Here is a 15,072-nt window from a genome sequence, read left to right on the forward strand (position 1 = left end):
TTATAGGACAGCTTTCAGTATTATTTTTCAAAATGTGATTTAATTCTTTCAGAAGCTCCTTTGTTTAAACATTTGATTAAAAATACTTATTTCAAAGGTGCAGAAAAAGCAATTAAATATTTTGCATCTCTCTTGAAACTAGACAGTGCATATGCACACAGACATCATTTGACTTGGGACATGACAGAAGTAGATAAGACATATTTTAATCTAGTTGGAAGACAGAAGGAGGGATCTAGAGTCTAAGGGGGTCATTCCAACCTTGGCGGGCGGCTACCGCCATGCGGCCGCCAATGCGGCCCCCATTCTGACATTCCCGCTGGGCCGGCGGGAATGAGGCCGCAACACAGGAGCCGGCTCCGAATGGAGCCGGCGGTGTTGCGGCCGTGCGACGGGTGCAGTTGCACCCGTCTCGCTTTTCACTGTCTGCTAGGCAGACAGTGAAAAGCTGGCCGGGGCCCTGTTAGGGGGCCCCTGCACTGCCCATGCCAGTGGCATGGGCAGTGCAGGGGCCCCCAGGGGCCCCAGGACACCCCTTACCGCCAGCCTCTTCCTGGCGGTGAAAACGGCCAGAAAAAGGCTGGCGGTAAGGGGTCATAATCCCCAGGGCAGCGCTGCCCTGGCAGATTATGCCGCCGGGGCAGAAATGGTGGAAAACCGCCGGCCCCGGCGGTCCGACCGCGGCTTTACCGCCGCGGTCAGAATGGGTAAGAAAGCACCGCCAGCCTGTTGGCGGTGCTTTCAGTCATTATGGCCCTGGCAGTCTCGGACCGCCAGGGTCAGAATGACCCCCTAAGTCTGAAATGGATAAAGGTCTGAGGAGACAGCACAGGTGGAATAAAGAAGAAATTGAACCTCAAGTGAAGGAAAAACAGCAAGCATTCACTTTATATTTGCAGCATAAGGGAACGCTGTGCATACAAATTGACCAAAGTTATTTGGGTCCATTATTTATAGGAAAGAGTGAAAGTGAACACACTTTTGAGGTTAGGGGAAAGAGTGAATTATTTTTAGATGGAAAGGATCCTGTGAATACTGGAGTATGAATTATTTCTGGAAGGAAAGCTTATTTCAAATTGTCCAAGGGATGGTATGGTACATGTTTTTTAGGTATTATATTTATAAAGATTTAACATGTAGAACATTTTAATGATTCTGTATGGGAAATGAAACCTAGATAAAGGAGAGGTGTTAGTGCTGGAGAAGTGTTAGAAGATATTTTGTGTGCATTGATTCTGTCTATAGATGTGATTCTGAATGTTTTGAAAATGAGGAAGTTGTCTATAATAGCGGATAAACTGGTAACGAGTACGGCAAATTCCTTATTACTAGTGAATGCTGAGATAGCAGCAATAAGATTTTTGGTTTTCCAGAACAGAGTTGCTTTAGATCTTCTCCTCGTAAAGGAGGATGGAGTCTGCCAGATGCTAAAAGTTCAACAATGCTGTACTTACATCCCAGACAAAAGTAAGCATTTAGAGAAATGCATTTGGGACATTACTGTCTTTAAGACGTAATTGGAAGGGTTGGAAGCAACAGGTGCATGGGAAGCTACTGGAGATGGATTTGCTGCAGTAAGCAGATGGTTTGGAAACTTAGGAAACATAATTTTGGGGTTTGTTCTAAAACCGTTATTTTTTATTGCCATTTGTGCAATAGTTGTAGGTTTTAGAATTTTTCAGAGGATGAAAGCTAAACAGGCAGTGAAAAGAACGAGAGTGGGTTTGGAGCTGGAGAAGAATCAGTGTACTTATTATGATGACATGAACCATCTGGAGGAGTCTTGATAGAAATTGATGAAAACTACAAACTTTTGGTCAGTCTTATTATAGGATCTTATCATGATTGTGATGACTAAATTCATCATCAGAGGGAGATCGGAAATGATCTAATTTTGGTTAACCATTGTGTATTACAGAAATGACATAATAATGTAATGGACAATGCATATATTTTGGGCTTTAACATCACTAATGTAAAGTGGAGCACCTAAATCATATTACTGAGGGTGCATTCATAGTAGAGGATTACAAATACATTTTATGCATATTCTAATGTTTGAATTTAACATGCTGAAATGTAGTACTCATAGACATTTATATATGTGTACTCTGACTAAGGTAACATGATGAAACTGCATATAATCATATTTTCTTTATATTTCTTTTTTCCATTTATAATTGCAAGATGCACTTATAACCATGTATTTGGAATGCACATTAAATGCCCTATTAGGCTAGCATAATCAAAGTCCTGAAACATTTGGTTTCTTATGTTTAACCTTCAACGTGGAGTTTTACTCACATTGCAGGTGCATCCGTGCAAGTCTACAGTTAAACAAAGGCATGTGTGTGTATTGAAGATATTAGGGTAGGATAGTATATTTTGGTAAGGACAAAGGACTGCTAACAAACTGAGAAGAAAAGGCTCCTGTTTGCGTACCAAACATCAAGAAACATTCAAGGCTGTGCTGATGTTCGATTCGTGGGATGAGGATTTGAGAGGAGTTGCCAATTTCAACCGTGCAAGGAAGGTGGTACATGACTGGCAGGTATAGCATAGCTTTCTCAAAGGTCCTGTAGGTTTAATTGGTATTCTCCTAGTTAGAGGAGGGCAGATTTCCTGGAGACTAGAATGGGTACAGACCTCTCTACTCTTTACACCGTTGTGAGGCTTTATGCTATGGATCACCGTTCCTATCAGATCTTCTACTGTGATTTCTGTTATGCTGACACTTTCCATTAATTCCTGAGACTTAATTAGAAGTTTCCTATAACTTAATTTAGGACATTCAGATTAACTTAGATTCTTCAATGATTAGGCAAGAGGACTGCAACTTATATACAGATCATCAGATTCTATTTCAAATCGTTTGTATCGCCTCAACTGAAATTCTTGTATGCCTTATGCTTATGAGACAGGGTAGTTTATATAACCTATATTAACATGAAATGTGTATAAATTAATGTGTAATAATGCCGCATAGAAACTGTATTAATGTAATTTTACTAAAAAGTGCATTTGAAATGTGCCCAAGGGGAGTGGCCGCCAATGTATACGGGGAGTAATGAAACTGACTAATACTGTTGAAATTGATATGTTATGATATGGTTTTACACTAATAATAATAGGTATACGTAAAGGTTTTGCTAATAAATCATTAGGCCTTAGTTAGCATGAGTCGAGGCCTAGCTGCCTGACTCTCATATTAAATGTATTTTCTAACGTGCAGTGTGCTGACTTGCTAAAGGACATGAATTCTTGTTTTTTCCAAAAACTAGAAGCTGAATGTAACTGTAGTGTATCCGTTGTCATGAAATTCATCCTGCTTGTAGTAACATTTTATCTGAATGCAACAGTGTAGATTAATGCTATGTACAAGGTCGCCTAAACTGGTACGGACAATGGAGCCACTGACCGAAGATGTCCAAAGGACCTCAAGACGATGAAATCATACCAGACATTCCACGCACTAAAGACGTCAATCTTAAGCACCAATAGAATACGGGAGAACTGTTATGGGGTAACAAATTCGATGATCTAATTTGATTTTAATTGGTTAAAGATAGTGGGGTGCAACCCCTTGTCCAATCAGATTTTAGGGGAATGTACAACGAAAAGGGGATAAAAACCCTTGACACCAGGAAGTAAATCAGAACAGGAGGGGTAGGAGAGAGACTAGGGGAGATGCTGATTTGCTATGATCCAGACACTTTGTCACTTTGCTTAGTGACTTGATAGTTTTAGATTAGAACCATCCTTGTCCTTAGATTGCCCATTTACATTTTACCTCCTTATGAGGGAAGTGCCCCTTTTACCTGAGCCGAGTTCCTGACTGATGGCGAACCAACTGATGTCCTGAAGACGAAGACAGAACCTGAGTGCTGACCAAACTTGGAGGGTAGCTATATGACAATGAACTTGTGATTGTCTGTTTGCTTTTCCTTTCTAGGTACCAACTGCTTTTCTTTTGACAGGAACCATAGTTAGATGTTTTCCAAATTGGTGTAACTAAATTGTTTTGCATGAAGCCCAACATTCCAATGCTAATTCGAGGTTAGGTGAGGGGTTCACTGAACTGACGCAAATATACAAATGACTGAATCGATGCTTTGTTGAACAATGCGCTAATATACTCTGCTTAGAATAACCTATGCTGACGTTGTGTTATATTCTAATGTTTGTGATTCTTGCTTTGATGAATCTTATCAGAGTTGTCATATTGTGACTATGCTATTGTGCTTCTTGATTTTGAGATTAATAAACTTGCTAGTAGTATTGTAACCAATAGGGAATAAATATCACTAAAATTCATTCTAAATTGGTGTGGTTATTCATGACTGCAAGGTCATGGTGTTTCCGGAGTTTATTAAATGTCATTGACTAAAGTAAAGTGCAATGTTATAATAAATATTGATGACATTATTGACATATTGTTTGATATGTTAATTAGCTATCTCGCCTTAAGGTGTCTTCAAACAGGGTCAAAAGATTCATTGGGCTAAAACGGGTCCCAAAGTGAGTAAATTAATCATAAAGGGACGCGTTAACACTTATACAATTTAACCTCATTCAACAGTTTACTTCACCTTTGGTGGTAATGTATTTATACAACATGTTCTTGAGATTCCTTTACATCAGTTTGGCTCTAAATTTGTAATAAAGGTTAGAACTTTACCCTCGGCCTCCTGGATTTAATGTGTGACCAAATAGGTTACACTGTTAATAGGTTCAAAAAGTTGATTTTAAATCTCCTGTTCCTCCTAGCATCCTAAAAAGTTCAGTCAGAAGCAGAGAAATATATTTATGGGCCAGAGCATCATCATGCTGTACCTAACGTCACTCAAGCCTTGCGCATCTACCAATAACATCTGGGACCCTGAACTTTAACTTTTTGGACAGCATTTAGGCCCCTTCCAATTACCCTCTCCATGGGAATCGCAGCAGGACACCTTCTACATTGTACACTCAAACTACTTAAATATTCCAACACTAAAGATTCAAAAACTGAAAACATTCTCTCATTATTCTCTACCTCTGCTCTTTGAATCTGGATAATCTTTCTTACTCCCTAAACTCAAAATGCTGAGGATTTACATGCACTTTTCTTTGAAGTAAGTAACCTTCTGCATTCCCTAAGTCAAATCTCTTGCTATATATCCTCACCTATTGCCAGTTAATGAGCCACATATCTGAACGTACATCTTCATCCAATATCCAACCCATTTTTACATCTCCCACAATCATCCCTATATGTTTTAATTATATATGCTTTGTACGTAACTCCTTGCTTCATAACCTTGACTGTTATTGATTTCTCAAGCTGATATAAGTTAAAACGTACGACAGCGCTCCATTTCACTCAAGGGCCTAGTAGACACTTTATAAAACAACTAATAAACAAAACATAACATTGCTATGCAAAAGGAAACTATTTTGCCTAGGTTAAATCTTTCCAAACTTATTCACAGGCCCTGTGCAGTCTCTAAAATGTGATCCGCTCTGTGGTTTGGCTGGTCTTTCATAAGTTTTGAACTTCCAACACAGTCAAATTTGCTTTGAGATCTACTATGATTTTCCAACCCCCACTTTTTCCAATGGCCTCCAAGACAAACTGTACTTTCTTAGGCCAGTGTCCTTGGCAAAATGCACTGGCTAAATGAATAGCTCAGCCCTTCATATGCAATATCAATTGGCTTTACCAATACTTTTTATGTCTGTATACATACTGTCCTCAAAAGAATCGTGTAAGAAGCATTTGTTGGTGGTTATGGTCTATTTCTTAAAACTATAGCAAATCAATGTATTTCAAAACTCAGTATTTTGAGATACAGACACTCCATAAATGGGCAGACGGTCTGCCTAGTTCCGCTAAATAGCTCTCTGTGTTCTATAAGACTCTTAACTTATGAATTAGAAAAACATTACCAGGCTGAAGAGACGACCAGACTTTCAATTTTAATTGTGGCCCTAGCCAGCTCTTGATACTTGATAGTCTTATGCGTATGCGTGAAAAAAAGTGAATTTCTATTTTGCTTCTGCCCACCACAGCATACAGCATGGACCAATGGATCAGCCCAATTCATCCATTTGGCAATCTTGCAACGAAAGAAAACAGCATTTGCGCAGCAACCCGAGGAGTACACTTCGGCTCTGGTTCGTGTGTGAATGGGCTTGTAGACTTCTCCTTCATTTTTATGTTTTTTTATGTTTTCCAAATCGTTTGTACTGATTTTTATTATGTCTACAATAACATTTCAAAAACATAACCCTACATGCTCATCCAATGCACATATGTTGCCTTTCCCAATGCTTGATTCAAGTTAAGTGGAATCATTTGCCTCGGTTAATTAAGTGACTGAGACTGGTGTTTGAATAGGTATTCAAATTAAAACACCTTGTCTGGTTATTTGTTTAACTCCTAAATCTTTACATTTGTTTTAATGGCAGGATTCTTCTAAAGAACTTATAAAACTATTTTCCTTCTGTTTCCACAGAACACATCTTCGGAAGATTTGTACCATGGCTATCTTGTATGACCAAATTTTGGAGAAGTGACCATTGTTTGTTTTGAAAATAGTGGGTGTTTTCAGTTGTCTGATAATATTTAAGAAGATCTGAGCACGTAAACCCTCCATCCTTCACTGTCCTCCATAAAACTATCTGAAACATACTGGGGTAGTGTTATAGAAAGCCCTAAAGGAGTGCAGCAGGTGTGTCCACCCGTTTTCACTCCCCAGGGCACTTTTGTGTTACAGAGAAGCTGGAGATGCTTCCATAGCCTCTTGTGTAATACATAAAGTGCCAACACTAAATAAGTGCCAGTAGATTTCAAGGAGGTGTTCCTGCATTAGCACAGGGGTATGGATCAATGCAAATGAGGCAATAATTTCCCTTTTCATCTACTCCATATTACAGACGAAGATAGAAAGGCAAAGAGGTCATTAGGAGGAAGAGTGGATGTGTGCCACAGAGAGGTGCTGCACAGTCAGTGACACCCTTGAAAGGAGGAAGCAACGTTTTCAGGGACTCCATAAGCATCCTCCTTCAAGTGGATAAAGTGACTCACTGCACCTATATACAGGGGGTCTAGGTCACCGTTTGAAATGCAACATGCACAGTGAAAGTAGTACCAGTGACTTTTCAAGCAGTCGGTCCCATTGGTGTTGATATGGTGCACTATCCCAGTCTGCACACTGAGCAGGGTGGGCAGTGCACTATAATCATAATATAGCAGCAGGTTTCAATTATGTAGATAAAATGCAAAATCTCCCTCTATAATTCAGCAAATTTCTTCCGGCAGTTATGATGGGTAATGACTCAAAAAATAACATTACATTCGAAGTGAGTGATTAATCTAGGCAAATTGTAACTCAAATTGACCATTTTTGTAGCTCATCTCTGTATTGTAGAAGAGCCCATAATCACATCTGCTTTAAAGAGAACCAAATGACTTGCACCTTGATAGACCTGCCAGCCTTAGGGTGGTCATCCTCCGACTTTTTGCCTTCCACTTTTCTGACACTGTTTTTGCTGGTTTTAGGACTCTGCGCACTTTACCACTGCTAACCAGTGCTAAAGTGCATATGCTCTCTCCCTTCAAACATGGTAACCTTGGCTCATACCCAATTGGCATATTTAATTTACTTGTAAGTCCCTAGTAAAGTGCACTACATATGCCCAGGGCCTGTACATTAAATGCTACTACTGGGCCTGCAGCACGGATTGTGCCACCTACATAAGTTGCTCGATAACTATGTCTCAGGCCTGCCAATGCAAGGCCTATATGTGCGGTTTCACTGCCTCTTCGACTTGGCATTTAAAAGTACTTGCCAAGCATTAGACTCCCCCTTTTTCTACATATAAGTCAACCTTAAGGTAGGCCCTATGTAACCCATAGGGCAGGGTGCTATGTAGGTGAAAGGCAGGACATATACATGGGAATTTTATATGTTGTGGTAGTAGAAAACTCCTAAATTCGTTTTCCACTACTGTGAGGCCTTCTCCTTTCATAGGCTAGCATTAGGTCTGCCCTCATATACTGTATGAATGGTGGATGCTGATCAGAATGGGGTAAACAGGTCATGTTTAGTGTGGTCAGAATGATAATAGAAAATCCTACTTATTGGTGAGGTTGGACTTTATTTTACAATTTCTGAAATGCCCCATTTAGAAAGTGAGCATTTCTCTGCACTTAAAATCCATCTGTACCTTACAGCCTCTCTCCAATCAACGTCTGGGCTGGGCTGGCTGACGGCTCCCTTGTGCATTTGACCCAGACAACCACAAACACAGGATCCTCAGTAACACCTGCACTCATCTGCATACTGAATGGGTCTTTCTCTGCTGGAAGGGTGGAGGGCCTGACACTTACATTTCAAAGGCTAGTGGCCTGCCCTCACACAATGGACTGCCAACCCCCTACTGCAGTGGTTCCCAAACATTTTCGACCCACGGCTCCCTTGATCTATTGGCCACTGGCTGCGGCTCCCCATTATGTTACTTTTTGTTGGCGGGTGGGGGATGTAAGCCTGGCCTAGGGAGTACATCCATTTTTCTCCCTGAAAAGAATTGGGATGACGCCAATGAAGGTATTGTAATTCTATATATAACTGTAAAAAATAAAAATGTAACAGTAGTTTAATTACAGCATGCATAGGGTTTTTTAGTAAGGGGAAAATATTGGTTGACGGTAACCCTAGTAAAATGGGCAGGTCTCATTTTTATGTAGTTATAACATAACTGTTTAAATATTGTGAAATGTAGAATCCCTTTAGTTGTGTTTAACCACCAGAGGGCGCTCAAGGACAAAATTAAAAAAGAGCTGCTACAACTGAGTAGTTTTATTTTGTACGAACTGGCCCAAGGGCTATAAATAGCTCAGTAGTTCCCAAACTGTGTGCGGCGCCCCTGGCTAGTTTTGATGGCGCACCAGCGAGCCGCGGCGCACAGATTGGGAACCACTGCCCTACTGGGATGCTGGCAGACAGAACTGTACTGAAAGTGCACTGTACACTTCAAAACCACTCTTTGAAGTCTCTCCCACTTCAAAGGCATTTGGGGGTATATAAACTGAGTCTCTGACTCCATCAAGTCAGACACTTCTGGACCAGAACCTACAACCTGTCAAGAGGAGCTGCCTGGCTGCCCAAAGGACTCACCTGGAGTGCTTTGCTGTGAAGGACTGCTGCCTTGCTGTTGCTCTGTTGCCTTGCTGACCTCTCACTTGGTTCTTCAAGGGCTTGCATTGAGCTTGCCTCCTGTTTTCTGAAGTCTCAGGGCCAAAAAGACTTCATCTCTTCAAGGAAACTCCTTGTGCCCTGAAAATCGATGCACAGCCTGCCCTGCAACAAGTAAATTGACGCACAACCAGGCTGGAACAACGCAGCCCGACTTCCTGAGTGAAGTGCCTGCCGTGCGACAGAAAATTCAATGCACAGCCTATCAGATTGAAGCAATGCCTGTGACTTCGTCCCGCATGCCCAGGATTTCCACACATCGTCCCTGGGTGTCAAAAGGATCCCCCATTGCAGTGAGGACCCAAGACTGCCTGCCGAAAATCGATGCAAAGCCCCTTGCAGCATCTAAAGAAACAACACATTGTCTGTGCCGAGTTGGAAAATCCGATACACACCTTATTTTTCCACGCATCTCTTTCTCTACGGACTCCGTGCATTTAATTTTGACACAAATCAGGCCCTTTGTGCTAACAAGAGACAACTGTTGATTTTTAAGGTCTAAGACTCTTTCTAATCTTACAAAAATGATATTTCAACTTGTGCTTATTTAATCTTTCTTGTTTTGCCCTACATTTAACTGGATAAATATCATATATTTTTCTAAACCTGTGTGGTGTATTGTTGTGGTATTTCACTGTGTTATTGCATGACTTATTGCACAAAGACTTTACACATTGCCTTCTAAGTTAAGCCTTACTGCACAGTGCCAAGTTACCAGAGGGCAGGCACAGATAATTTGGAGTGTGTGTAACTTACCCTGACTAGGATTGTGGTCCCTATGTGGACAAAGGTGAATACCTCTGTCAACTAGAGACCCCATTTCTAGCACATCGCAAGTAATTAATATATTGTTCAATTCATTTGGCAATAAATGCCTGAATCAGGTTTACTGCATTAGCATGGACTGTTTTTTTTTTAATCTCCTTTTCGCCCTAATTATTTTTTTTAACAGTTACTGCTTGGATTTCTTGGTGTACTTTGGATAATTCTATAATTGCCATTACTGATTATTGTGTGAGAACAAGGTCACCATAAACGAAAAGATATCAATTTGTGATGTTGTCTCTCAAAAGTGATTTCCACAATCACTTCATTCTTTGTATTATGTTAAATTATTAGTTCAATTTCTTAGGCGAGGTGCACGGATAATAATGGGCATCATTGTATCTGTTCCTTTCCAAAGCAAGAGAGGTAAGACATTCAATAACTCAAATCCTGGATCTATAAAAATTATATTTAAGAAATAGCTATGATAAAGGTATTCTCCTAGCAAACCTCTTCCAATCACTTCAAAAAGCAACTCAACTATCCATGTTGAGTTCAAACAAATACCTACTCAGCATCGAGAGACATGTCGTTTGCTGGTGTTTTTATTTTCTTCACCCTATTTATTAGGTCGAGGACTTTCCTAGTACTGCTTCCATTTTCGGAGTGAAGCCTGTTCGATCAGGGTGAAATGAGATAGAGAGCAATGTGTCCTGTCTTATGGGGATTATCAGTATTAATACATATTATTCAGTGCAATGAGCTTTGTAGGAGGCATGCAAAATTGGCTCTTTGTTAGGCTTGTGATAACCAAAGGGGTCATTTAGACCAAATCGGGCAGTAGGCCATTCCTCCAGAGCAGAGGAGGGATGTACATTGTGTAGTGGTGTAAGGAACCTTAAGCCCCCCCACCCTACAAAGTACAAACGGATGGGGCCCTCCTGGACCGAGTCAGGAGCTTTCAGGCCAAGGGCCCCCAGAGTGTACTGTCCTATGAGGGGCCCTGGAGCTCGAGGTCCCCCGCTCTACATAGACTGTGGGGGCTAATATTATGCCGCTGCTCCAGTGCCCTGCTGGACATGCAGCCCACCATTTTTAGGACTACACCTACCTGCCAGAGATCTTTATGCTACTAGAGGAACCACTGCCATGGCGGCTCCTCTGAAGGCACTTAGGGCCTGATTACAACTTTGGAGGAAGGTGTTAATCCGTCCCAAATGTGACGGATATACCACCAGCCGTATTACGAGTCCATTATATCCTATGGAACTCGTAATACAGCTGGTGGTATATCCGTCACATTTGGGACGGATTAACACCTCCTCCAAAGTTGTAATCAGGCCCTTAATGTTTGCTGACAGGCTGCCATGTTCCATGCAGACACTCAGCAATCTTTTTTGTTTTACAAACATAAGCTCCCAAAGTGAGAGTCTGTGTTTGTCAAACAAATAAATAATGACCGTGACATCCTGGGAGTTTTCTCCAAGGGTGTGTGGGGCATTTTTTCTATTTGAGACCGCAAGGTGGAGCCAAACAAGAAAAAAGTAAATAAGAATGTATGCATTAAGGCGGATGGTCTGAGGTACTTATTTTGACAAACCAGAGTTCATTGAACCGTCAGTGTAAGGTTTCGACTGGTAGATCCCGTGGGGCTCCACTGGCGGAATCATGATGGGCCACCTGACTATAATTGAATTAAAAAAATGTTTTGTGAGTAACAGTAATAATTGTCTGACTAAAATGATCTTGAGGAAAGACATGAGTGAATCTTGCCCTTCAGGTAACTTGGCCACACCTTTGAAAACACCCACATAGGTGGCAGAGATATTTAGCTTGAATTTTGCTCTCAACCAGTTACCAGTACTGGCTCTGACTGGTTGCGGAAGTATGGTCCATGTAGTGCCCGGCCTTGCTGAGTAGCCAGCCATAAGAAAGCCCTAGATAGAGTGTGTTTCAGACGTGTAAGAGACAATCGCCAGGGTCTCAATCAAAACAGGCCTCCGCCCTATAGGGACATACTTGATGAGGCAAGAAATATAAAGCACGATGTTGTCTGTTGTGTGAGTGAGTTTGGAACCACGCTGAGTGTATTTATTCAGAAACACACTTCTTTTTTGCCTGTTTTTGATGGTTACACGCGTCTAAAAAAAAGACATCTGATTGATCATTAATGATTTCTGGGGTCAAAATATAGAACTTTCAACTTTTGTCCTTTGAGAGAAAATCCCATTCCGAGAACATTATGTTAGGTTACATTATGCTATGCTTTGATATGTTATGCTTTTCTACCGTATAAAATATGTATCATTTTATAGTACTGTATTTTTTTCTCTGTTTTGTGCAATGTGTTGATACATTAAGGTGTTACGCTTTCTGTCACCGGTGATGCCGCGTCTCACCCAGGCATCTCTCATTCCTAGAGCTCCCATTTCGCAACTCATTTTAGATGAACTCTTTATACCTGAACTGTACTCAAAAACAGCCTATTGGGGATACGTGGAATTTTTTACTTAAAAGAACATTCAGAATGCATAATGTCAAGTTATGGTTCCGAATGCAGACACAGAAAATGTTTTTACAATCCGATTAAAATGCAAACGTAAAACAATGACAGAAAGTGAACTCAATGTAACAAAGGACACATGAAAGAAAGAACTGTGGAAAATATATAAATTGCATACTCTCATCTGTTCCTGTGCGCTGCGAAGCGCACTCTGCTGCATGTCGCGCTTTACAAACATATTAAATTCAGTACCAAAAGGGTAAAGCAAATAAGCGGTTCGTCAGTTACACAATTATCATTAAGGGGCCTTGTGGTAGAAATTGTAAATTGGAAATCAATTTTCCTTTAGCTCCACAGAACGCTGAATCAAAGACCTAATAAATGCAAATACAGCCCAGATCGTTTGAACCTGAAACCATCAATGTCGGTAAAAAATGGGCTACATTTCTGAAAAAAAACTAGCACCTATCACCCCAAATATGTTCTCATAACGTCCGTGTGAATGCGGTATATCTTGCAAATACAAACTCACCCAACATCCCTTCAACAGGCTTTCCATATCTATTTCCATAGACTTAGATAAGAAATAAAATGTAATTGTTAGTCTGATAAATTCACATCATTCCCTCGCGTTCTTATGAATTAACTATGTACGAATCTTTTAAATGTGGGTATTTATTTTATACTTGTATTTTGCTAAAGTGCAATACGTTTCGACTAAGGGTCATTTCACGACCTTTCTTGTCAAACGAAAAGGAGTACGTGCCGCTGTATAAAGGGGCTACAACACATGGCCACTATCGTACTACAACTACCCGGAGCCGCTAAAGTAGGGGTGGAGGTCTCCCAACAGGAAGCTGAACTCTGTCTCCTCCACTTGGTGTCAATGTTAATAACAACACATTGGTTATACGTAGGGAAAAAGAGGGTGCTCTGTCCTGTCATCTACTGATGTCGAGTTTACTGAATAATCGTCTGTACCGGAAGTAACGGCGGCGGCAGGATGGGGTTTCTTACCTCTATGAGCTGAGCTAGCCCTGCCCTCAGGGAGAGGGAGAGCAGGACGATGGAACTCCTCGAAAGAGTACAGCGGTGGCGGGAGCTGGGGGGCCACGCCATCTTATTTCCTGTTGTCTCGCCTCCTCTACCTCTCCTGAGCGCGTGGACCAGGCTGGCCAGGTGATAAATGGCCAGCTAGCCGCTGACAGCTCCCTCGGACTCCTCCAGCATCCCTTCCCTCTCCGCTGCAGCCTGCCGCTCACAGCCCGGCAGTCACAGAGTCGGTGGCGAGCACAGGGGAATCATTAATTAATGACACTGGTGTCATTTACACTCGGTGCCGGGGAGCTGGTGGGTGGGATCATTAAGAGGGCTGCACAGAGATCTGTGACCAGGCGCGTCCCTCAGGAAGAGAAACCTATCGCAGTGTACCGTGGAAATGTTTTATTTCACCAGACAGGAGCAGCCTCTTCTGAGATGCCAGATGGGGTTGTTTCTGCAGCACCTGTGCAGGAATTTTTCCAAAATCTATCATCGCTTTAGAATCAATTTTTGTTACATCGTGCGTGTGGAACCCTCAATGCAATCAACAAACTGGTAAGATAGCTTGGGGCGGAAGGTTGTTACATCTGCTGTAAAGCTATGTCATATACTGAGCATCGTAAAGCGTTTCAAAAACGCTATATCCAGAGGTGCATGAAGGGAAGTTAAAAAGTTGGCAAATAATGGCGCAAATAGGTGTCAGACCTCAGTAATGTTAAAGTTTGGTCAGCCTTTGAATTGGGCTGAGGGTGGAAAAGTATGCAGACATAAAGGTAATACTATCAGAAAGTGAACCTCCTCATGTCATGTGCCTTCAGCACGTCTACGCCATGTTTCATGTACGGAGATTTAACGTGAGAGTGAGAGATTGAACAACAAAGTGGTTTCTTTCATAATAAACATCAGATGAATTGCTTTAAAAAAAGATTTTTCATGTTTTTTAACTAGTTTTTACACTTCAAAGCCACGTTTATTCTTTGTAGCATTGTACATTCAAGCCCATACGTATAAGAGGCTGCGCTGCCCTTTCGCCACCTGAGTGACACAGCAGCAGCGCAAACCTTTCAAGCATATATATGAGGGCACGCAAAGCCACTTTGCATGGCTTTGAATAGCCTCATATATATGGAGTGAGGCAAAGCAGCGCAAGTCGATGCGTTGCCTTACTCTGTGCTAGGGAGGTGTTCCATGAGCATTACAGTGAGTGTTCTCACACAGCACCTATGGATTTTGATGCTTCCCCAGAAATACAAGACCTTGTAAACCTGGGAATGTGCCAAAATCTTATGCCTACCCAGGGGAGGCGCTACGAGGAGAAATATCTTTATTTCTCCTCGTTTTGTCCACTTTCTATGTGTGCTGCATCCTCCACCGCACATAGAAAGAGTAAAAAGCCTCCCCAAATTGTTTTTGTGCAGGAAAGTGCCCCTTCCTGCACAAAAACAATCCTGCCTACAAGGGTGCCTGTGTTGGCATTTGCAAGCCCATTGTGCAGCAGCGCAGTGAAAAAGGACAGGAATGGCC

At 41.6% G+C, this 15,072-nt stretch overlaps 1 protein-coding gene across 1 annotated transcript in view; it reads right to left on the minus strand.

The window, feature by feature from the left end:
* Positions 1-13,936, minus strand: part of TMIE (transmembrane inner ear) — a 630,053-nt gene extending 616,117 nt beyond the window's left edge. Inside the window, exon 1 of the mRNA XM_069210961.1 lies at positions 13,525-13,936. Within this exon, the coding sequence (XP_069067062.1) occupies positions 13,525-13,626 (102 nt within the window). The 5' untranslated portion in view covers positions 13,627-13,936. The remainder of the gene's footprint in view (positions 1-13,524) is intronic.
* Positions 13,937-15,072: the final 1,136 nt, after the last annotated feature.

This window comes from Pleurodeles waltl, chromosome 10 (genome assembly GCF_031143425.1).
Source record: "Pleurodeles waltl isolate 20211129_DDA chromosome 10, aPleWal1.hap1.20221129, whole genome shotgun sequence".
Classification (NCBI taxonomy): domain Eukaryota; kingdom Metazoa; phylum Chordata; class Amphibia; order Caudata; family Salamandridae; genus Pleurodeles; species Pleurodeles waltl.